Source organism: Zosterops lateralis, assembly GCF_965231275.1.
Source record: "Zosterops lateralis genome assembly, chromosome: 7".
NCBI lineage: Eukaryota > Metazoa > Chordata > Aves > Passeriformes > Zosteropidae > Zosterops > Zosterops lateralis.
In genome coordinates, this window is record NC_139767.1 from 20649809 (window position 1) to 20674781 (window position 24973).

At 37.1% G+C, this 24973-nt stretch overlaps 1 protein-coding gene across 4 annotated transcripts in view; it reads left to right on the forward strand.

The window, feature by feature from the left end:
- The window catches only part of GRB14 (growth factor receptor bound protein 14), a gene marked incomplete at its 5' end in the record, with an annotated part of 60153 nt that overhangs the window by 30226 nt on the left and 4954 nt on the right, over positions 1-24973 (forward strand). For 3 of the 4 annotated variants that reach the window (XR_014590497.1, XM_083864755.1, XM_083864756.1), the window contains 10 exons: positions 3987-4143; positions 8610-8731; positions 10892-10966; positions 16233-16370; positions 17422-17532; positions 17721-17816; positions 18376-18456; positions 20767-20883; positions 21003-21060; positions 21154-21241. Coding sequence is in view for 3 of the 4 variants with exons in the window: in XM_083864755.1 (XP_083720881.1) it covers positions 3987-4143; positions 8610-8731; positions 10892-10966; positions 16233-16370; positions 17422-17532; positions 17721-17816; positions 18376-18456; positions 20767-20883; positions 21003-21060; positions 21154-21241 (1043 nt within the window). The remainder of the gene's footprint in view (positions 1-3986; positions 4144-8609; positions 8732-10891; positions 10967-16232; positions 16371-17421; positions 17533-17720; positions 17817-18375; positions 18457-20766; positions 20884-21002; positions 21061-21153; positions 21242-24973) is intronic. The other variant, XM_083864757.1, reaches the window with a different exon arrangement.

Here is a 24973-nt window from a genome sequence, read left to right on the forward strand (position 1 = left end):
TAAGTTCACCTATTTTGGTTTCCCGGCCAATGCACCAATTACTGTAGTGGTTTGAGTGGTTTGAAGTTTCCTCCTTCACTGGCCTTGATATCTTCATGTTGTCTCTCTACATGTCTTCACTCTGTCCTTTTCTCTCACTCAGAGATGATTCAATGTTTTGCAAGTTTCCTCTGTGCAAGGAAAGAGTGGATATTCTCACCCGGGCCCGCAGAGGGCACGATGGTTTGTTGGGGCAGTGCAGAGCCGCCCTGTTCTCAAGCTGTATGGTCTCTTCTTGATCAGCTGGGGCTGCTCCCTTGGCACGGGCTCTTGGGAGCGGTGGCTGGACGGGATTCTTCAAAAGCTGTGCTGGGAGGGGAAAGCAGCTCGGATCTCACCAGCAGCGTGCCCACAGCTGGAGCTTCCCTCACTCTGTCTGCCCGGCAGCTGCTGGGGGCTGATCCGGCCAGGACGGAGCCTTCTCTCGCCCCCCTCCCCTGCCCGGCGGTGTCTGAGCCTGGCCCTGACCCAGGGCCCTGGCCCTCGGGGCAGGAGGGAGCCCAGCCGCCTCACCTCTTCCCAGGCCAGAAGGAAAGAGCTTCCTGGGATTTTCCCCCATTTTTATCGTGTATTCCCAGAGGTGTGTCAACTTCCTAGTGGCTTGATGTAAACATGCAAACCTAGTCAGTGATTGGTCTAATCACAGCTTTTCTTAGAAAAATCACTTCTGTAGGTGTCTTCCTTTCCTCACCAAATATTAATGAATGCAAACCCAGCACATTAGCCTTGGGAAGAACTAAAATCTCCTTGTATTTATAAACTAGACCGGAAAGATTTCAGTGCGGCTGAGGCAACTTTTTCTGCCTACTAATAGGTATAGTCAAGGGAAGTGAAACAGCTTGCTTTGGAGCAAAGTTTGAGAGTGTAGGATAATGAAAACTGTAATGAGAGCTTATTCTCAATAGCAGCTCTTTTCTTGTGTGCTACTTCTCAGACAAATTTTTCAGTGAAAAACAAAGAAGGAAGAAAGTGGAGATGACTGGCCAGTCAAATACATGGTGAAAACCACTAATAAAAATAAAGGGATCATTCAAGCTTACTCATTTCTGGAGGAAGTCAGCATAGTTGCATCTTTAGCATAGCTCTGCTACCCTTTAATTCTCAAAACATCCTCTACTTCTAGGAAGAGAAGTATTGTAATATATTTCCAAGGAAAAACGGGATTTTGAATTTATCCTTTTTCATCTGATCTACTCCCCTTGGAATAAGTACATTCTCAGCAATCTTAGAGGAGTCTGCTTCAAACACAGCTCCAAGTGCATATTGAGCAACTTCTAATTAAAAAAGCCCTCAAAGATCACTCTAAGTGATGAGATTTACACCATTTCATTAAGCAAAATGTGTAACAGAAGTTGATGAGAGTCTATTAGGTGACTCTTGTCTCCTGCTGCATTTGAATCTCTTCAAGGAAGAGAAAGAGGTCACAGCATTTGTGTTTTTTTATAAGGTACCCCATCATAACTGTGAGCTGGGGTGATGTGTTGTCTTAGACTTGAGCAGGATTTATTTCCCTATGCTGAGAAAGCTGAGTGAGGATACTCACAGAGAATATAAACTGGGTTTTTTCTCCTTGGTTTTTGTTGTTGTTGTTGTTGTTGTGTTGTTTTGTTTTGCTTTAGCTGAGCTCCAGTAGTCCAAGGCCACCTCCAAGGTTTTCCACTCCCTGAGCTGAATGGCCACAGGCAGCTCATTATCATGACTTGTGTTGCTGTCTCCAGCATTTTAAAAACTCTTTTTCTGTTTCTCTAGCAATAAGAGTGAAGTCGTCTGCACTGCGACTTTTAACCCTTTTAAAAAGAATTTCTGTTAAAATATCCGTCAAGAGCCTCAGCATGGGCTGTACGTGCTCTTGCTGTAAAATAAGCATATCACTGAACTTGATGAGTGCCTGGGGAAAGTTGCAGTTGCTGCTCTGTGCCATAGAGTCCCTAGCCAGCATGCTCACATGGATTCCCACCCTGGCTTTATTGCAAGAATATTGAGAGACAGAATAGAATATTTCAGCTGGAAGGGACTTAGAGCAATCGTCAATACTTGGAAAGTTGCTTCAATTCTTTCCTTTGCTTTCACCTTCTTTACTGTCTCTCTCCTTTCTGGCATTTCAGCCTATAAAACCCTTTAGGCTTAGCCTGACAGACTTGCTGGATGGACTAATGAAGCTGTCTGTGACCTTCAGTGCTGCCCAGAGTAGGAACTCTTTGAAGGTGATGGGACGCTGTTTCCTCTAGTAACCCCTACAGCCCTCCATCCCATTCACAGTGCACTCTGCCAGACACATATTTTGATTAATCTTTGAATCATTGTAAATGTTGCAGGAATTTAAATAATTCATGCTGGTTTATCTTGAATGGCCAAACGTAATTTCTGTGTGACTGGAGTAGGACTTTGTGTGTGTGGAACCAGGCTCTGCTGCAAGCAGGCTGCATGGCTGCTGGTCTGTCTTGCTTAGCAGAGGGAACACTGTGAAAGCACAGACATCTTACAAAACCAACCACAGCCATCCCCCATGGTTGCTTCGGCAGCATTGAATTCAATAGCAACGTGGTTTTTTTGCCTTTTGTATTAAATGGAAGTACTGGGCTGCAGCTTAGGCCCGTGTTAGCGTTGGATTTTCTTTCTCTGAGGTCTGCCTATTTCCCCTGAAAGTCCCAGCTTTGAGGTGGTTGATTCATGAGTAGGGAGAGGTTTTTCAATACTTTAGGAATGTGAATTTAATGTTTGCCATATCCTGAAGACTGGTGTTATGGCAAGGGTGGTTGAATACTGTGTGGAGCTCTTGACCTGTCAACATCTATTAGGTGCACTATTAAAGCAAATTATCATGGACTTCATGCACATTTCATGCACAGAGCCAAAGTTTGGAACCAAACTTCTGTATCTCTTTAGTTCCACTGAGAAAAAGAGGTTTTTGGAGAGGAGTAGGGCCTTCAGTACGCTTTAAAATCTCAGTGTGGTTTATAAATGGAAACCACATCCTTGATCTGATGTTTGGGAAACATGGGTGAGAGGACCTGGTTTTTTAAATTATTTTTTTTATTATTATTATTTTTTTCTGTTGGTGAGAAGACACCAGTGGCAGGAGATACAATTGGAGTTCCTTGCTCACTTTCCTACCAACTTCAGCACAAACCAGAGAGAGCTGCCTTGACAAGTCAGGGCACAATACATTGCTAGTTGTTTATTAGATGCTTGAAATGAGCATGTATTCAGTAAGGCAGCTGTTAAGAATGACTGACAGTAACAGGCTTGTTTGTCTTTAAAGTAAGAACTTGTATCTTGCTGTTTAATGAGGGGTTTACAATGGTATTTAGGTTTTGTGCATAAATTTCAGGAGAGCTTTGTCTTGCTTTCTCATGAATATGGATAAATTCAATAAACTGAAAGGAGTATTTTGTCACTTAAAAGCATTTTGGACACCCTTTAAACTGAGGATGTGTGTGCAAGAACTCCAGTTCTTGCTTGTCAAAATTTGAAGCCACTCTGTAACATCACTTGTTTTATTGTCTACAGAACTGTGAACATCTTGAGTCTGATTGCCATTCTCTGAACTAACTCCTTTATCAAATCTTTCTACAGTTCTGCAGTCATGGGGTTCTTGAGTTTCGCAATTTATTCTCTGTGGTTTCTTTTTCAGCTTACTTAAGAATGTACAGTTTCACTGCATTTATTTATCTCTCCATTAATTTTTTTTAGAACTAATGCACCAATCTGTCCAATGTCCTGTGGCAAAGAATATCCAGTAGCTGAATTTAGAAATGGAATATGCTTTGCTTGACTGTTCAGTTCTCAATTATGCAATTGCACTAGAGAGGAATGGCTGTCTTTCATGTTGCATTCTGTGTGTGTGGGTTCTTGGCTCAGTCATGAATCTGAGAGAGCAACATACATGGAGTAACAAAAGCAAAGATTATACTTATAGATATTTTAGGGGTTTTTATTTATTGCAGGTAATCAAAGTGTATAGTGAAGATAATACCAGCAGAGCTTTAGAAGTACCAAGTGATATAACAGCCAGGGATGTGTGTCAGCTCTTGATATTGAAGAACCACTATGTTGATGACCACAGCTGGACTCTCTTTGAACAACTTACCCACACAGGTTTAGGTAAGTCTAATAATATATAACGATGTGATGGTAAATTAGCTGTTTGGTTTTCATTTTCACATGGAAGTACAATTGTAATAGAAAGGCTTGGAAGCAAAATGATGGGAAGTCTTGTGTGAATTTTTTCTTTTTGTGGTCGTTGCTTCTGATTATTTTTGAAAGCATAGGTATAAACTAGATTTTTTCATGGTATGTTTGCTTCACAGTGCTTGATCTGCATCTTAGAATTATTTGGAACACACTAACAGTTAAAGTTCTTACTGCAATTCTTCCTTTCTCTATTTTGCTTTTCTCTGGCATTTCTTCCTCTTATGGGTGGTATTTCCTGCTTATCTCTAGAAAGAGTTGTGTTATTTTAATTGCAAATAAAATCCTGTTTGTTCCCAAGACATCTGAGTGAAATATCTGACATCAGGGACAGAAAGAGGTTATACAGTGCTGTTTTATCTTTACTATAGGACTCGGTTTTCAGAAATAATATCAGAGTGGGCTGTCACTATTTTCCTTCACTACATTCAGCTTGGCTAGATTTATGGCGAACTCTGGGACAGTGCTACTTTAAAAGGAAAACAAAACCATTCCTCTAAATTTCCACATAGGATCAGGGAACTGTGTTGAAGCAATGCCATGTGTAGTATTTTAAGTTGCTGGTAACAAGATGTTCTGAAATCTTTTCACATCATCATTGCTGCTCTAGTGTAGTAAAACTCCTCTTTTTTCTATTACACAGTTTAAAATGTGTAATCCATGATTTCAAAATAATATTTCAATATAATATTTTAGATTAATAAAACTTCTGATCTCTGTGGCTTTTTGAAGTGTATAGGTGTACTTCTGCAGTGTAAAAAACATAAGGCAAATTAATTGTAGGGAGAAAGGAGATGTTTGCAGAGATGTAAAAAATGCAGAATACAGGGAAGACTTTCCTTAGCAAGAGAGGAGTTTAGAAGCCCACTGCTGGAATGTAAAATTGAACTGAATCTCAGGTTAGACAATCTTACTTGCTTTTACAGCACTGTGTTTCAGTACCTTATTGTGTATGCTTTTGATAGGAAATTATGTTAGAAAAAATCTACTAGAAGACAAATGCCAAAGAAATATGGTTATAATTTCACATCACTCAAAATTTTCATGTTATTCTTGAACTTTGGCACTGTAATAGAGCTAAAAAAGGTAGTACTTCTGCAACTTCAAGGGCAGTTCCATCTGCTAGTACAAAGTGTGGCTTGAAAAAGAGGATGTTCTGGATGCCTTCCTGCATTCTAAAATATATAGAAAACTCCATGGAGTTCTTAATTCTCAAAAGAAGCTGCACTGGTACCTGGTAACTCCAGTGTGTTGATTTAAAAAAAATATGTACACACCACAAACAAAAATCAAACACCCCCACAAACATTTTCTCTGGATATTTAAATCCCCAGATCTTTAAATATGGCTAAAAGCTGTTGTTAGAGTCCCTTTCTCTGGATGTATCTAGGGAATCTGGCCTTGTGCATTTGTTGAAAATAAACTTGACTGTGCATCTCTGACTCAATTATGTTTAACAGCTGCATTTTAAGGATGGGCTACAAAAGCTAAAAGTATTTTGTGTCCTATTATACTCCTATATCCTATGAAGGCTGACATGTTTTTCAAATATCTTTTCTTGCTTTGTAAGATTTCAAAGATATTTGTAACCTTTTGCACCGAATGTATCAGCTGTAAGATGCTTCCAACTCAGAGTAAAGTCGGAGATAAATCTGGGTCGAGGCTGAAAATGACTGCTGTAGAAGAGGTAGCAAAATACCTTTAGAAAACAGTACTATATAAATAGTAAAAGTGTTTTCTGTATTTTGTAGTAGCTAGTGTTCAAGTAGTGTAGTAACTATTGAAGAAGACTCCTTTGTGAAAGCATGCCAGAACAATAGTGACACTGTTCCTCCAGCTTGCTGTATTTGCACAGGACACTTTTTGACAAGTGGTGTGTTTTCTTCAATCTGGAGGATTTCTTGGAAGGTTTCAATATCAAATAATTAGTGAAGTTGATTTTCCTAATATTCTGATATTCTCAAAATGGCTGAAGACTTTCATACACCATGCAGTTTTATAACTGCTTCAGCTGCTTTCAGTGTAGTCCTACAAAAAGGTGAGTGTTTCATTTTAAAAGTAAAATAATTTCCTATATGATGAGGTTGGCAATTCAACATTACTGGCCAAAGAAAGGAATGATTTGAGATATCCCCTATATATTTTTAGAGTACTGAACAATAATGGAGTTATTTTTACCATACTTGTTTAGATCTGGTTTTGTTAGAAGGAATTAACATATTCATTTTGACTTACTTGAAGTAGATTCTTAAGCACTGGAAGAGTAGCTTGAAGAAATATTTTTCGAATTATGAATTAGTTTGGGGTTGCTTTCTGCTTGTTTTTGTTGTGTGTTTTACGAATGTAAATTTGGAAAGTTTTTTTCATCTCGTAAGTAAAGTGAATTGGCATAGAAAGGAGAAGTGCTGTGGGCAAATGTGTGTATCTGTGTAAACTCTGGGAGGATGTAGATTAATAATTCATCCATCAGTGAGTGAACATTTTCTTTAAAATCTAACAGCTGTCTGAATACTCCTGAATTAGCTATAATTGCATGAATCTTAGTGAGCTGAGCACAGTTTTCTACTTTTAATCAAGACAGACATTAATTACATCACTGGATTGTGCCTTCATTGCTGTGTGGAGGTATCTGCTGTGAAGGTTTAAAAAGGAAAAAACCCAACAAAATTCCCACCTAAGGCAAAGCATAAACCCACAGTCTCTATCTTTCCGTTTTCACAAACATGTATGCCCTTCAGTGCAGAGCTCTATTATTGAACACTAAGGATGGTTGTGTCCTCATCTCACTCAGGCCACTGCTGCTGCCTTGTCAGCCAGGAAGCTCAGCCTTCTTCTCCACCTCCCAAGTTTGGGTAGCAGGGATTCTATTTCAAGTATCAGAAGTTCAGCAATTCTTGCAGATATAAATCAATATAGTTCAGAACTGTGTCTTTCTGGTATGTATTCTTTTTATCCTAACATGTTGGATTCAAATACATTTTTGAATGGTTTTCACAGTGTCTAAGATTGTTTAAAGCAGCTGAAGTGTGCCTAAATTAGGATAAGGCTATCTCATCCCTACCACCAAGTAACTTGGTGCTGGGAGTCCCTTACTTGCACTGCAATTCCCCTGAGCAAGGCAGGCTCTGAAAACAGAACAGTTATCCATAACTGCCCTTCTTTATAAAGGAAGTACTATCTTCATCTGGAAATTTTTCCTTTTCTACTGAGAAATTTTTGTGCTGACTGTAGACAGTTTTCTGTTTGCTTCCGCAGCTGAACACACATGTTCTAGGGCTTCTCTTTTTGAGGGTGGTGCCTTCGCCAGGCACGTCATCAGTATCTTTCAGTCCCATTTTGATTTCACTCTGCATTCTTTCAAGTAGTCTGTGAAGGCTGGGAAGGTTCATAAAGCATTAGCTGTGCAATAGAGCTGAGCAATGTCTTTCAATTTTTTATTTAGTTTAAATTTTTTCTCCACTGGGTGGCTAGAAAAGAGTCTTTTTGAAATGTGTTTTTTCATGTACTCCAATACAAAATCTTTCATGTGCAATAAATACTTTCCATAGTTAAGGAGGCTGTTATGGACTGTAGCAGGTGCTCCTCATGTTAGAGATAGCAGTAATAGGGATGATAGAAAGGGAGTTAGAAACTCTCCAGTCTAGTTGGAAGACAAAAATGATCTACCTAAACTGAAAGGCAGCTTTTTCATGTCATCATTTAGGGGTGTGATTACAGGACAGTTTTTTCGAGGGCACTCAGTGTTTCAGTTCTTTCAAAAAAGTAAGTTTACTGAGTTGTAAAATATTTTTTGCTGTGACACCTTAAAAATAAAGAAATATCAGCACCTTTACCCATCCTTTGGGGTGATGCACAATGTCATATTTTTCTACCAAGAAGTAAGTCTTGAGGAAATGGTGTTTTCTTAAATGTCACAATGCCAAGCATTTGAGTTTTAAATGTCATCTCAGAGGAGCACTTTCTCTCTGTAAAACTGAAAGGAAAAAAAAATGCTGTTTTTGACTAAGAGCTTCAGTTCTTTAGTGTCGCTTTGCCCTTGCATCTGAAGAATGTATTTTGGAGTAGAACAACCAGTAAAAGGTTTTAAAATGCTTTCTTTCCTTTCACTATTTTTAGGTATTTTTTATTTTCTGAATTTCTTTATGATTTTATTTGGTTCATTTAATCTGGTTACAAAATGGGATTTTCGTATAGCATCCTTAATCTCTGCCTTTTTGGACTCAAGAATTGGTTAAATTCAATGAAGAATGAGTTAAATTCACTGGAAGTTTAACTTTGCTCCACTTTGTCTGTAGATCATGAGAGTTCTTTGTCTTCTAGTCATGAGCTTGATATTTGCTTTTGCATTTTCTTTTAAATTTTTTTTGGTTTTCTTACAGGAAGAGCTATAGAAGACCACGAATTAGTGATGGAAGTCCAGTCAAACTGGGTAATGGAAGAGGAAACCAAACTGTATTTTAGAAAAAATTATGCAAAGTATGAGTTTTTTAAAAATCCACTGGTAAGCCTTAACATTATATCTGTGAAATGTTGCAATTACTGTTCTAAAAAGCAGTCTTTTTTTTGTTGCACACAGATAGTCAGAGTTTAACAGGAGCATAAGGAATAATCGAGAGGGACTGTGTGAAATACAGGAATGAATGTATTGTGGTGTATGTGATCATTGGCTGGTCCCTTTCTTACAGTTGTAAAACATCCATGTTTATTTTTTATTTTGAGGGGTGATGGGAGCAGCAATGGATTTAATTGTATTGAAATTCACACGTGGATATAAAATAAAACTAAATTTTTGCAACTCAGTGAACTTTTCATCAACTGACAACATAACATGAATGAAGCAATGTGAGAAGGGGCACCTGAAGCAAAGGTGATTTTATTGTTGAAGTGAAAATTGGATGTTCTGGCCCAGCACTGCCCAATTGCAGCTTCTCCCAGCTGTAGCTAAATGACAACTGACACAAAAGGCCATGAACAGCCATAACCTATTAGGGGTAAGTGAAAGTGAGGCTGAAGTTAGTGTACATAAGGAATGGAAAGAGAGCAGAGATATCTTGTAACTCAGGGATGTTGCCAAAGGTTAATGCTGCTGATTCAGACCTTGGCTGATGGCAAAGGCCGTGGAAGCAGTCCTGGCTCAGCAGGAGGAACTAACCATCTGGTTGCTCCATGGTGTATTTGGACAACTCCTAATGGTGTCTCTTATAAAGCCAGCTTGTTTCAGATGTAAAACAGAGAAATAGCAAAATTGTGTGAGGGCTTAAAAGGTAAAAAGTGGAAGGGAGTTCAGATTATCTGTCTGCGTAAAGGATAAAAAGGTAAATATATAAAGATAACAAAAAATATAAGAGTTTTGGGAAATTTTTTTTTGTCTGATTTACCTGTGTGTCTCTGGACAAATTATGATAGATCTGTCCTAGATATGGAGCTATCACAATACCAGTGAAAAATTTTTCAGCTTGAGATGGTTTAAGTTAGTAAAGAGGCTTTCACAGAGTCACAGAATGTGTCAAACCTCCCTGCTCAAGCAGTCATCCCAGAGCACATGGCACAGGATTGCATCCAGAGGGTTCTTGAATATCTCCATTGAGAGAGATTCCACGACCTTTCTTGCCAATCTCTTCCAGTGTGTGATCATGCACATAGTAAGGAAATTCTTCCTCATATTCAGGTTGGACTTTCTATGCATCAGTTTCTATCTGTTGCCCCCAAAAATTAAGTTTTAGTATTGTTTAACCAGTGAGTGGAACCAGCTGTGGAGTGGCAGACTTGCAGCTAAAACAGCTTCAGCAGCTATAGCAAAGCTGAGTTCTTCTGGGTGATCTGGTCCCAGCTGTAGCAAGAGTGCTTTATCATAATGAGTTAATATGAATTATTAACTCCCAGCAGTTGAATTTCATTTAAAAAAATGGAAATTTCTGGACACTGGGTGGCCAAGGAACACTGGGTGGCCAAGGGACATTGGGTGGCCAAACTTGTCCAGGCCTTGAGCAAACAGTATTTGTGATGGTCAAACCCTTGTCTGGTTCATATCTGCATGACTGTGTTGAGCACCCCAGCTGCAGGTCTGTCCCATAAATTATCCCTTGAGCTTTCCTTGGTAATGAAACTGACATTTTAATTGTAGACTTTTACCCCAAACACATTGATCTAGTCAGATTTTTTTTGTTAATTTGTATAATACATAAAATAGAAGATTAAAAAAACCCTGAGACAACTTTTTCTGTGTTAGTGGATGACAAAATATTTCTAGTTTCTAGTGTAATGAAAACAATAGAAAACAATACACTTTTCAGCGTGTTGGTGTATAGCCTCCTTACTTTGTAGCATATTGAATCCCCAGGCAAGTCTTGTATGTCAACAGCAATAGAAATTACTGCTAGAAAAACAACACTAAGGGCCAAATGTTGCAATGTGATTGCACTGGTGTCTGAAAGCTTCTTCCAGAGACTATTGATGTTTTCTCAAAATTCTATGTTTTTCAGCAAATAATATATAGCATGTGCCAAATCATATATAGCATGTGCCACTTTGATATTAAGGTAAGCTGGATCAGGGAATCTTCAGTGTCTTGCACTGCACTGAGAACTTAAATTGCACATACAAAAGGGAAAGTTTTATGTTAATTTCTACAGAATTTTGATACAAGTTCTTGTTGTTACAGAGCTTTTTTCCAGATCATATGATATCTTTTCCGAGTGAGACCAGTGCAGCTCTAAGCCACTCTGGGATATTACAGGTATGTAATCTTGAGTGAAGATGAACCAGCACAACTCAGAATTTCACATTATCTGTGTTCTGTGAGCGTAGTTCCTTATTGCTGTTGGATCTGTTGCCAGTTTTTGAATAATTCAAGACATGGTTAGTAACTGTTTTCCTCAAGAGATATGAAATGATGTGTCCCTTCCAAGCAGCTATTATATGTCCACACTTGGAAACTTGGAAATTTTTTAAGAATCAAGAAGCACCAAAACAGAGAAAGTACAGTGAAAACATTAAATACCTTTATTGGGTATTTCAGATGAAAGACCCTTTTTCAGGGTGGAGTGCTGAAAAGACTTAGCAGCAGGCTACAGTAGAATACCATAAACTGGTAGTGTGACACAAATGGATATAAAAAGAGTTAAATGATTAAACTTAATGAGTAGAAAATTTAGACTGACTAGTATGATTTGTTAGCTTGAAGGCTACTGTAGCCTTCAGAAAAAATTATGGTAGGTCACCCAGTGTTAGTCATCTTTTAAGCAGACACAAGATTCTAATTTACAGTGGGAATAGTGAAATGATAATACAGAATGACCATATCAGGGATCATCGTCTTACTTTCAGAGAGGGGAAAAATGAGTAATAAAGGTGGAAACATACACATCACTCTTGTTTGCTTGTCATTAGAAAAATTAAATAATAGAAGAAGAACTTCTGCTGGTCTTAAGACAGTAACCCTATGCATGAGTTTTGGGGATAAAGAATGATTGAAAAGGCAACATAATAACGCAGGGTATTTTGGGCAGAAGCAAAAGAAACATAGAAATTACAATTTTTAAAAAAATCTATATGATAAAGTCTACTTTAGCATCCACCAGTAAATGAAAACCATTTAAAGTAATGAATTCTCAAAGCATTCCTTCATATTAAAAAGTTATATCCTTATAAAAGTGGATTTTAATCAAGATGTTAAGATTATCCAAATAGAGTTAAAAATTTTGCAAATTAAATTTGACACACACTAGATTCTCTAAGTAATTTTTACAAACCTAAATAAAATTTTTGTGATTTCAAAAGTGCTGCGAATCTAATGAAAATTGTTTCCCTTTTGCCACCTACATAACACAGATTTTGCAGTCTAGCATAAACATTTAATTTAGAAAATTCTGTCTCTTATGTTAATAGAACTTTAATTTTTTGCTCACAAGTGTAATTTTGTAGTTAAAATAATGAAGACTTTTATGAGAGAACTTTTTGCCATATATTCTCGTGCAGAACTTCTTTAAGCCCATATTGTGAGACCTAGAATATGTTCAAAGCTGGTAGGTAAGATTAAGAGTAGTTCTAAATATATCTAGTTACTGGCCATTTTGGTAGCTTGAAAAACATGTTGCAAACTGTCCTCTGTCGCTATTTTGTGTTGCATTGTATGTTTAATTGTATTTCATTAAATAAAACTTAATAGGCACAAAGTAGAGAATACTTTGGTGGATTGTGCAGCCATTGTGCACATTTCAGCAGAAACTTTGGATAAATTGTTTACAGTGAGTCACGATTTCCTTGGAAACTTTCATTAAGACAAGTTAATGGGCTGCATTATTATTTGTGATGTGCTTGGTTAAGTATCAAAAGAGACATTAGTTTGACAATTCAATGCTTACAAGTGATTAAAAAATCACTTCTGATACTTTTACATTCTTTTGTGGGTTGAGCTGTAACCAAGTAAAATGTTTTCAAGGTCTGTTTTTCTTAACTCTCATTGAAAGTTGAAGATCGAGTATTTTGGCTGATTATTTTGAATCAGAACGTCTTTGTAGAACAGAGCCACAAAAACAAAAGAGAAGTTCATCTGTCTCCTGTTCATTTAGCATGTACTAAGTAAAAGTACTAGGTCTTGGATATACTGAATGTCTGTGTATACCAAAGAGAGAGGTTTAATTGCTGCCCTGGAGATCTTCAGCCTCCAGAAGAGGTGTGTCACTGTATTGATCAGGGTATAGCTGCTCTGAGACACAATGCTATATGTACATTTCTCATGGTAGGCAGTCTGGGTAATTTGGAACTTGCTTTAGGCTGTTTTTGCAAATTGGATGTTTTGAAATATGTCAAAAATGAACGCAGTATGAAGATTTTAAGATCATTATTAAGAGCTAGTCTTTCATTTCTTTAGTCTTTCTGCCACAGCAGGTCCCTCTTTCCCTAACCAGTTTTTCTCACCTGACTGCCATTCTGGGCTTCAGGCTGAAACAGGCCTGCACTGAATTTCAGTCTCTTGTCAGTCTCCTGGATGTTGTTTTAATCTCCCCATTGCCTTACTCTGTCTTCCACTCTAGGTTTTGTTGGCCTCCCAGTCTAAACCTCCCAGGTGGACTGAAGTCTATAGGAGACAATACTGAGATTCAGAATCAGTTCTTCACTAGAATTACATGGCGCCCCCATATTTTTGCAGCAGGTTCAGGGTAAAAATCCAGCTTACTCCCAGTAGTATTGGTCTGGATCATGGCTAGCTGTCATCACATCTTTGAAGAAATCAGTCATTCAATATGATTCACAAAGTCTTAGTATAATGATGGCTTCTTTAATGCCCCAAAACACTGCATAGATGCTCAAGAAGCATCCACCTTAGCAGATACTGTTTCTGCTACTGCAGCTATTCTTTCATTGAAAATGTTGAAGATGTAGACAAATAAGTTTTGTAGTTAGGAGTGTAGCTCTCAATCTTTATTGCATTCAGTGACAACTAGGATTTCTGCATTTTTCACTATTATTATATTCATCTGAGACAGTTCAATGTTTTTCTCATTCTGTTGTTTTTTCACTTTCTGATTGATTTTTGTTCATTTAGGGTTTTCTTTTCAACAAAAGACTTTTATTTGTTTTGTTTCATGTTCAGATTGGTTTTAATTTAGTTCGTTTACAGCTAATCAAATGGTAATCAAGTCCTTACTGCTCTCTCTATCAGTATCTGAAAGATGTGGTGGCATTTGACACCACTCTACTTATCAGAATATATATTTCACTGTGTGGGGAAAAGGGTGCAAGTTTATTTCTGCATATTGTGTGACCAATAGTCCCTGTCTGCAGTGTACTGTCATTTAGGTCTCCCCTCTTCTTCCAGTATTAAGGATTTTTCTTATTTTTATCTGTATAAACAAGGATCCATTCCCTCCTATAACAAACTTGTATGTACCTCCATTAAAAAAAAACAAAAAACACACCAAAACAAACAACAAAACAAAAGAGCAACAAAAAAACCCCAGCAAAAACCAACTTGAAACAAAAAACCAAGGAAATTTTCTGCTATCATTCATTTTTGGCATTTATTACAGACATTCAGTTCTCACTCTGAAATATTTTTACTGCTCATCCTTCTGACAGTTAATGGTTTTGACTACAGCTTGTTCATGTTCTATTTTCTCACACAGTTCTCAGCTGTCTTAGAAAGGAAAAGATGGATTTGAGATTGCCTTTTTCCTAGCATTACTGCTACTTTATTTTAATTGATAGCATGGCTACAACAATGACTGTCGAAGCTTAGAATTGTATTGCTCCTCCACTTAGGTCTGCTGAGTAAGAGAAGTGTTTTTCATGACAGCATTTCTGGTTTGAAGCTCTTATGGCAGAAATCCTGGGGAAGACACTTGTGCAGGCAGGAAGCCAACCACTCCTTTTAGTTTCAGCAGAGACATTAAAGCCTAAAAAGATGCTCTTTTTATTTTGCATACATTGACTCGTTTAGATTTCCCTAAGGCTTTCATTTGACTTTGTTTATGGATTTTGTACTTTCTCAGTTCAGCCTGTATATTTCCTACCAGTGAACCTGTTAATATGTGGCAAAAAGGGAAAATTAACAGCTGGAACATGTACCCAGACCTACCCATCTGCTTCAGTGAGGCTAAAATAGCTTAAACTGCATTTGCACACAGCTGTGTGCCAGCAGCACATGTAGACAGATGTACCTAGGCTTACTGTAATTGTACTGCTCAGGGGAACAGCAGTGAAGCTGCTCATAATGCAGTCCTGGTGCTGGACTGGGGCGCTCTCCTGGCCAGTGGAGCCCTGATCCTGTTACTGCATTCACACCAGCTCAGCTTGGTCTGCAGCTGGTACAGTCATGCATCTCACTGCAAGGCAGGAAAACAATAAAAGTCAAAGAAATCTTCTATGTCTTGGTTAAACTGTATTATTTAATAGCCAGAAAACTTGGTGTGCTTCCAAAATCATGTTCACTTTTTCATTCTGCTGGAGTCCAGTACTGGCCAGTCCATCTTTTGCCTTGTAATCTGTTTCACTCCTCAAATAAGATTTTCTGGAAATAGAAGTGGATAGGAGAGAAAATTCAGCAATGAAAACTGCAGATATTGACCAGAAAAATCCTTTGTATAAGCCTGGACAGAATTTATGATACCACAGACCAATCCTGGGGCAAGGTTCCTTGAAGAGCTCAGTGATAACAGATTCTGTGGCATATATGGAAATAGAAGAATTCTGGGTTAATTTGTTTAGAGTCATAGTTCTGAGTAGTGTCATTGGAAGAAGACTGACAAAAAGGAATACATTACATGGAATTAGGGTGAAGTTAATGGCTGCTCACTTTTGGTGGGTACTTTTGCAGTCTGAGTAGAACTGTCTAAGCCTCAGCAAGATAAAAGCTGTTGCACTCTGACAATGTCTGATGAAATGGCTGAAGAGAAATCTCTGAATATCTTGAGTGGAGGCAGGACCTGTCTTGGGGACTGGCCCAGTCTCCCTGGTTTTGGTTCAACTAAAGCTCCTTCTTAAGGACCTTTCAGGTGCAGAGACCTTTATTCCCTCATTTTGAAAACGCCTGACCTGCATGAGTTTGTAATTCAGAGTTAGTGGTTTGCTGAATTAATCGTAACTCAGGTCAGTTAATTTCTCTAGTTTGTAACATGGTGGGTGAGGGGAGGGATATAATTTTTTTCTTCTGTTGTTAGCACTGATTAGCAGTTTTATATAAATAGGGTCTGAGGCATGGAATCAGTACTTCTTACATTGGTTTAGTTGCAGAAGTTCACATATTGCAGAAGTAATGCTCTCATTTCAACCATATGGTTCCATATAAATATGTAACTTGCTTAGCATACCTTGGAGTTGTGTAACATTCTTACATGCCTTAAATCAGAGGTACTGTTAATGAGATTAGATGCAATCATAACTGAATTATTGTGGTGTGATAGTGTCTTTAGGAGTTATTCCTCTTAGCGCTGTCTATGTTAATGAAACACAAAGCTGGTTTCAGAGGAAAAGAAAAATGCATGTCTAATACTTTCTTTCAGATGTTCCTTAGCTCCAGCACATATCCTGAGATTCACGGTTACTTGCATGCAAAGGAGCAGGGGAAAAAATCATGGAAAAAATTGTACTTTCTTTTGAGAAGATCTGGCCTTTATTTTTCCACTAAAGGTACATCTAAGGTAAGGGAGGAAAAAAAAAGAGAGAGAGCAAGAACTGTGAAGTCACAGCAAATATGTATGTATTTATCATTTGTTGTAATAACAAGCAAAATTTAGAACCAAATAATTAAACTTATAATGATGAAAAATGAAAAAAAAAAATCTATTCATTGTAGATAAAATCTAGAGAGATATGGAGATAGAAAACTGGGAAGGTGTTGTCTTATAAACTGTAGTTCTTTTTGCATGGTAAGTTCACTTCATTCTGGTTGACATTTCTAATAACAGTACCCTGTTAAAACAAGTTTTCAAATACTAGTTAAATTTCTGTAGTATAAGTAGGTGTTCTGAAAAGTGGGTATAGTAATTAATTATCTAAAATAAGAATTTTTACAGGATAAATTTGGGATTCTCAGAATTGATAGCTGGACAGTTTTTCATTTTACTAGTTCAAATTTTTGATGGTGGTACTTCAAACCTTATCATATTTAACATTGGAGTTGAGAAACCTTTTACAAAAACTACTCAAACCAATGTTTATTCATGTTTTGGATTTTCTGTAATTACCTGCCAAAGTTTTCATTGAGCTGGTTTATATCCTTTGGCAAATTTCTTTTGTTTTCTTCCTTGACATAATTAACCTTAGTGGATAGGGATAATGGTTAGAAATGGTACTGGGCAATAATTATAAGAGTATGTTGTTTTTCAGTTTATGAAGATTTATTTTATTTTGATGTTTGCAATGCATACTGCTCTCAAAACTTGCCTTCTACACTAATTTTATTATTGCTTGAATTTATTGGAAGTTTTCTCACAAATTATATAACTTGTAGTCTAAGGGGTTTTTTTTCTCTCTGGAAGAATAAACTTTAACTGATTTGATTTTTTTTTCCCTCTGCATTATGAAATGAATATTGAGTTGCCTCCTTTTAGATTTCATGATGTCATGGTTTAAACTGCAGTTTGTAAGACTGTATTTTGGAACAGGATAACTACTGTACTCATCCAAGTTTCTTATCTGGAGAGGCTGGCTAAAAGTAGTCTAACTGTATTACATTACTTTTCTTTTTAGGAGCCAAGGCATCTGCAGTTTTTCTGTGAATTCAGCAATAGTGATATGTACATGTCTTTAACAGGCAAAAAGACTTCTGGAGCACCAACAAACTATGGATTCTGCTTTAAGGTACAAGCTTATTATTCTGATACATATTAAAGCAAGCCACAGTTTTTAGGTAAGCTTAAGTTTCTTTAAGGCTTTGAAAGCAATATTCAGCTGTCTATTATAAAATAGGAGAATTAGTGGCTTTTATTTCAACAGGTATTGTCTTCAAGATATGCTTTAATGCTAAAAAATGTGCTGTGGCCTTCTAGCCTAACAAATCAGGAGGAACCAGAGACCTGAAACAGCTCTGTGCAGATGATGAACAAAGTAGGACCTGTTGGATGACAGCAATTAGGTTACTCAAGGTAACTTTTTTGTGTGGAGTTAACTTCTTGCTTAAGTGTGCTATGTGATATTTTGATGCTGTGAATAGAGAGGTAACATCATTTTAGGTTCCCATGCAATAGCAGTATCAATTTTGTACTTTGAAAGCTTTTTTTTTTTCATCCCAAGAAGAAGAGAGAGACCAAATCCTAGAATCATTGTAAGGGATGGAATGATGCCTCAGTCCTGAAAATGTTTAACATTAAGCATATGCTTTGGTGCAACCGTGTCGAATTCAGTGAGATTGCTGAGTAATGTTGAACAAAGCGACAAGAATACACAAGAAGGAAACTGTAACGTTTTTAAAATGTGACTGTTTGTGACAAAATAGGAACAGGACAGTTAGTATATTAAATGGGTAGTATTTAATGCAAAATGTACATTTATAAAGGCACCAGCAACAATGATGATGTACATTTCCTTAGCCTAACAGTTTTTGTCCCTGGTTTTTAATGGTGCTATCTTTTTCATCTGGGAAAAAACCTTACTTGGCTTAGGTTTATAATTTAAAATGCTAACCATGTTATTTTCTGGTTTTAGTATGGGATGCAGCTGTATCAGAATTACATGCAACCATATCAAGGTAGAAGTGGCTGCAGCCCTTTGAATATAACACCTATGGTATGTCCCACAGTAGCTCAATGAATAAATACATGTTTCTGGCATTGTGCTCTTTTCAAGTAACTTGTGTCAGTTACACTACTGACCTGCTCCTTCAAAACTTTGCATGTGCGAATGCTTGCCGAAATACTTAGGGCTGCCAGGGTTGACTACAGAGCTAATTAATTAATTTCCTTACTTAGAACAAGTGAGTTAAAAGGCTCTTCCCTCTGTAAAATATTCAGTATTTTGGGAGTTCATTGGCTTATTACTGTTGAATGGAAAGAAGATTTTGAAAACAAAGCAGCAGAACCATAAATGCATTAAAAGAGAATCATAAAGTGTTTAAGGTTTCACATGCTGATGAATAAGAAGGTTGTAACAAGTCTTTTTCGGTATACTTCCTCTTTTATTTTTTTAAAAAATATAAAATATTACGTACTTGAGATGCATTTCAGCTGGTGTAATACTGACTGGATTTCAGAGGAAAACAATAATTTGGCTGATCGTCTGCCCTGTTTTGGAGAAAAAACAGCCTATACTAGATACTGTGTCCCTCTTCTCAGTCAGATAGTTGGGATTGCATGAGGGTGTCCTTTTCTTAGTATATTATTTTATCCCACCTCTTTATAAGTCATTTGATTTCAGACTTTTTCATCTGATTTATATATCCATTTTGTGGTTTTTGTTGGCTAAATTGGATAAAAATTACTTGTTGCCGAGATATGTGACAATGAGTTGATGGTGAATTTTTTAGCTTGTATTATAGTTCTTGCTGATAAAATCCCTAAGAAATGAATTTGCTATCCCAGGTATTCACAAAAGTAGTTTTCAGTGATCTTGCTAATAAGCATGCTTATTAAGCATGTGCTTAATACGCTACCCATGCCTTAGTTTGTGTTATGTGAAGCTACTGCAATAGCCAGCTACTGCTCTTATGATGGATCAGGGAGCCACTACTGATTCTCTCCTCTTTCACTGTTGTGTGCATTTTAGCTCCCATAGCTTCTAACAGGCAGAATCTATAACCACTGCTAACAATTGCACTGTTTTTCTACTCGTGTATAATTCATGAATTAAGCAGCAAATTGAATAATCTGGGGATTAAGCGCACATGCTAATGAACATAATTCATAAGGAAGCCACTTCCACATTCCTTAATTTCTCAGCCATGTCAGCTACAAAGGGTTTCTTCCACTCTGCTAGAGGCAAACATTTTCTCTTAAATTGCCCTTGTTTTTTGCTTTTGCAAAGTTCTTTACAGGTTACAGTTATTCAGACAGACCTTAGTCTACAGTGTCAAGAATTACCGTGAACTACAGAAATGCTCTCTTCCATTTGCAGTTATATTCATGCTTGTAACCAAGCAAAACAAGCAAACAAACAAACAAACCCCCCCAAAAAACAGCAAAAAACCAAAACCACAAAAAACCCCCCAAAACCTCCCCCCCCAAGAAAACACCCAAAAAACCCAGAGCTGCTCTGGTTCTGGGAAGCTTTGCTAACACTACAGAAATTTGGGCCTCTTGTGTCCAGATGTTGCTTTAGCTTACAGAGTGCTAGAATGCTTTTGTCATTCGTTAAATATTCCAGTGCCTGCAAACATTTGAGCCATCACGATTCTTATAAAACCTGATTTTGTAAATCTTGGTTTCTGAGAAACATTTTGGTGATTTTTTAGGACTGTTTTGTCAAACCTCAGTGTTCTTATTCAGTTGTTACAAATTTGATCTTCACTGAGAGAAAAAAAACAAGCATTTTTTTGTAACATGCTGCAGTTACCAAGTCTGTGATTAGAGTTAGAAAAGATGTATTAAAATAGGAGTTAAACTCCATAGAAATTGCTGTTTTCAATACTTAAATATGGTAAACTGAATGGAAATTTATACAGCAAATATATAAATCTGACATATTTCTAATGAACTATTTTTAATATTTTTCATTTGATCATTATGTACAATAATTTTATATTTTACCTTTTTTTCCCCTGTTACTTGGACATCTTAGTAACAGTGTCCTGACTTGTTTTGAAATGGAAAGAGCTAGTTATAGTTAAAAATATAAATACAGTTTATGGTGAAATTATATATTTGTCATCCATTACAGTAATGCAAAAAGATGGTCTGTCCTGCCAGACTGTAAAATTGAGCTTTGTAGCAGCATACTGGAATTACAAATGCTCCCTAGGGTAAAATGAGTTTGGCTCTGATGGGAGACACTGCCAATACTTGAAATTTCACTTACAAAACATAATGTTTTCTCAGAAGCTTGTTTTTAAGTGATGAATCTTATAAAAAGTGAGCAAACTAAATTTATTTTTCTTTTTTGCAGAGAAGCATTTCAGAAAATTCCTTAGTAGCAATGGATTTCTCAGGACACAGAAGCAGAATTATAGAAAATCCAACAGAAGCCCTTTCAGTTGCAGTTGAAGAAGGATTAGCATGGCGGGTATAAACACCTTTAATTTATGAGAATAGTATTTTCTGGTTTGGTGGTTTGTTTTGTTTGTTTGTTTGCTTTTAAACAAAGGAGCTTTGAAGTCATGTTTTTGCTTCTCTCTCAAACAGAGGAGAGGGTGTCTCCGACTCAACTCACATGGTAGTCCTATTGCCATGTCTAACATGGGTATGTGTGAGTTAATTCCTTGCCAGAGAAATGCAATAACTGGTTCTTTCAATAGAGGGAAAATGTTTTTTCACTGATCTTTTTTTTCTACAGCTATACACAGATCTCAGTCATGGTTTCATCATAAAATCTCTAGAGAAGAAGCTCAGAGACTTATTTTGCAGCATGGACTTGTTGATGGGTAAGTTAATTCTTTACATATCTTCTCTGAGACACGGTTCTAGCCAACAACTTCTATTTTCATGTGCCTCTTACTGGGGGGAGGTAGAGAAAAAAGTTTGCACTTGCCTAATAGGAATAAAAATTCTTTTATATAGGGCTATCTGGGGATGAGTTGGTTCCTATTTTATATCATTTGGAAACAGTGGTGATCTAAGACTTCGATTCTGTCACTGACCGATTACTTATGTTCATTCAGACCCAAACACTAGAGCTGTGTCCTTGCACAGGATTCTCTAGGAGCTGTCAACCTTGGCACCACTGTCTTTTGTATCTCTGTTAGTGAAAGAGAGCCTGAAAACATTATTCTAAGATGAACTGTGCTGGGACAGAGATTGAAAAAAAGTATTCTTTTTTCCTCATGAATTGACTAAAAATCTTGTCATCCTTTAATAGCAATAAATGTTAGGATAAGACTTTAAATTTTAAAATATTTCATGTAAAAATTAATTTAAAAAATGACAAAGCGAGTAGGTATTTTATGTTCAAATCCTCCTGCTTTTCATTGCTGCATTTTTATCCTTAGTTCTGTATTAAACGTAAACTTGGGCCTCCTTCATTCAATGAGTAACTCTAAAAAAATCTCAGTTTCTTTGAGTCTGTTTCCAGTTAGGTACCTGGAACATCAAATTGCTGTTTAAATTCCTTCAGTTTTAGATTAAGTATGTTGTAGTACTGTTTTCTACATCTACAGAAAGGGCTTCAGGGAAAAAAAAAAGTGAAGGGGAGGAAAGGGAGACAAACTTGGTCATAATCAGCACAAGGATGACTAATTGGACTTCTACTTTTGTATTTTTAATTTTTTCTTAAATTTCCAGGGTCTTTTTCTTTAAGCCTGGCTTATCATCTTGAAGCTGGTTCTGTGCTCTGCATTTTTTTATTTTTTTGCATATGTTAGAAAAGTGAGACAGGATATGGGGATGAATCCAACATGTATTTCAAGCAGGATGTCATTCTAGGCCTGATGCATCTTCCAGTGTATTTCTTACACACACGCTGAAATGAGAAAGTGAATACCTTGCTAGCATTGGTTTAGTGCAGTGTTGTTTATGTTATGTTTTTGGAGCCATTCATAGCTGTGCAGTGGGATTTTGAGAAGGATGATACTTTTGTGTGGACTGCCTAGAATTAATTAGAACACTAGTAAGAGTGCTCATATTCTGTCAGATATGTATTTAGGAGTTACACTGAAGTAATGAACACATGACATCATGTGACATCATTTTGATGAGCTAAAAACATGAATTACTACCAGAAATGCAGCCATTTTTAATGGGAAAAATAAGATTTCAGTTTCTGGGAGTGAAGCCAGAGAAAATAATCCATATTGAGCCTTTTAAGGTGATCCCGAACAAGTTCTCATGCATATGTGACAAGGGAGTAGGACCTCTGTAATACTGTGTGTACCAACAAATATGTTGCTCATGATGGCTTTTACAAGACAAGGAGGTAATTATATAAACTAACTACAGCAGTTTTAATATTTGGATAACCCAATAACAGAATTAGGGACAGCAGCAATCTTAAGGCATGCTATGAAGGAAGAAAGTTTTTATCTGGTGTTAAACCAACTTTCTTTAAAAAGTTCAAATGATAATATTGTAGATTTTGTATTTTACCCCCTAAAGTATGTTTGAAGAATTTTCAGTGATAAATAAATGGTTGACATGATTGCAAACTAATCAGTGTCCGGTTGATCAAAGGGATAAGAGCATTACCAAAAGGCTCATGAAAAGGTCCAGCTCATCATTCAGAGAAGTTCATGAGAGAGAAGTTGACTGGAGTCATCCAGCATATCTAAAAAGCTCCTTCCAGCCAACATTTTGAGATTCTGTAAACTACAACCCTTTCTTAATAATAAAGGTTTTAAAGGTTCTCTGACAACTAAAGTAGGTCTATTGTGATTATGTTAGAAAATAATAAAGACTTTTTTATCTGAAGAAGAAATGTTGCTTATATTTGTGATAAAACAAGGAAGGAAGGAAGAAAATGTAGTTTAAAAGAACTGATGGATGGGAAGCTAAATCCCAATCAAAGCGATTACATTGAGCATCATTTAACGTGGATCCTAGCGGAGAGTGTAGAGACCCCCTTTTGGATATCTGCAAAGTGGCACACACCTACAGTGTCATTTTTCTGAATAAAATGCAGTGCCAGTCATTAATGACAAATACACAAAACGTGGAAGTTGATGCAGAGGCGCTGTGGTAGCTGCTGTGAGGAGTCCCCGTGTCCCGGGAGGAGAGGAGCCCGCTAGGTGGTGGGAGCGAGCCGGTCTGAGCGGAGCCCGCGCCGCCGCCCGCTCTCCCTGCCCGTGCCGAGCGCTCCGCGGGCAGCCGCCCTCGGGAGGAGCCGCCTCACTAACTGGGCTCCCAACTAGACTGCACAGGGATTTTGACAGAAGTGGGAATGATTTATATTGCAAATTTCTTAATTCTAGATATTTTATTACTATGTAAAAGTAGAACTCTTAAAAACTTTGAGAATGAAATTAGTACTTTGAATCTATGCCGGAAGTCAGTGAAAATCTACTGCAAACCTTTGGCTGTGGTGGGTTTTTTTTTTTTTTTTTTTTTTTTTTTTTTTGGTGTGGTTTTTTTTTTTTTGTGTTTTTTTTTTTTTTTTAAATTTTATTTTATAATTTTTGTTGTTGTTGTTGTTGTTGTTGTTGTTGTTGTTGTTGTTGTTGAAATTCTTTCTTTTCATATAGTAACTGGGCTCTCATTTCGGGTGTGTAATGGGGCAAACAGTTATGATTCGGTGATGGCTGATGCTCGCTTGATTGAAACCTGCAAATCCATTTTGCCCGTTTCTTTTCTGTCCTGAAAGAGGAGCATGCTTGCCAGTGGCTGTCCCTCCATTTCCCTTCTTTGGTACTTTGGTCAGCTGTATCAAGTCCAGACCTGCACAGTACAAACAGTTCAGACTCTCTCCACTCCAAAGCTATCTGTCAGGTTCTTCCCTGTCCTCCAAACTGTTCTATGCCAATATTCCAAACCAGGTGATTCAATGAAAACTGTCTCATGCTGTCATCATCCTTTGCCTGTACCAAATAATTCTACCAGGACTATGGCAAACTTATGTTTGTCCATGTTCTGGTTGGAATAAGTCATCAGTGAACTAGTTGCAGTGGCACTGTTGGCCATTCAGAGTGTCATGATTTAACTAATGATTCCATAAAGCAAGCAGAGTGTAGCTCTGTCTTGTTGGGAATTTTGCTGCTGTGTAGAAATGAGAGTGCATTTATGAGGATTGGCCAGATGTGAGAAATATTCTGATGTGCCTTGCATTACCTTTTCTGTAAGATTCCAGTTTAACTACCATTTGAATTTTCCTTAAAATGCTTGTGATTTAGAAAATTCAAGTTTTCTCTAGTCAGAGTCCAAAGAAAAAATTTGTTCAAAGCACAAACTTTGAGGGTGCTTTTCTGTCTGAAGAAATGTATTGTAATTCTATGCAGTGTAAAAACTAACGCCTACAGTGTCATTTATTCTGAGAATGCATGTTTTTCACATAATAGACAAGGTGAAGAAGAATTTAAGAGAAAGTATTCCCAGTGACACATTTGTCAAGAAATACTGATTAAAAGCCTAACTTACATAATTGATATTATATATGCTTTTCACTAATACTTGCTGTAATGAATTTGGAACAGTTTTAACTGGACATTTTTAAAAGGATTTCAAATTATCTT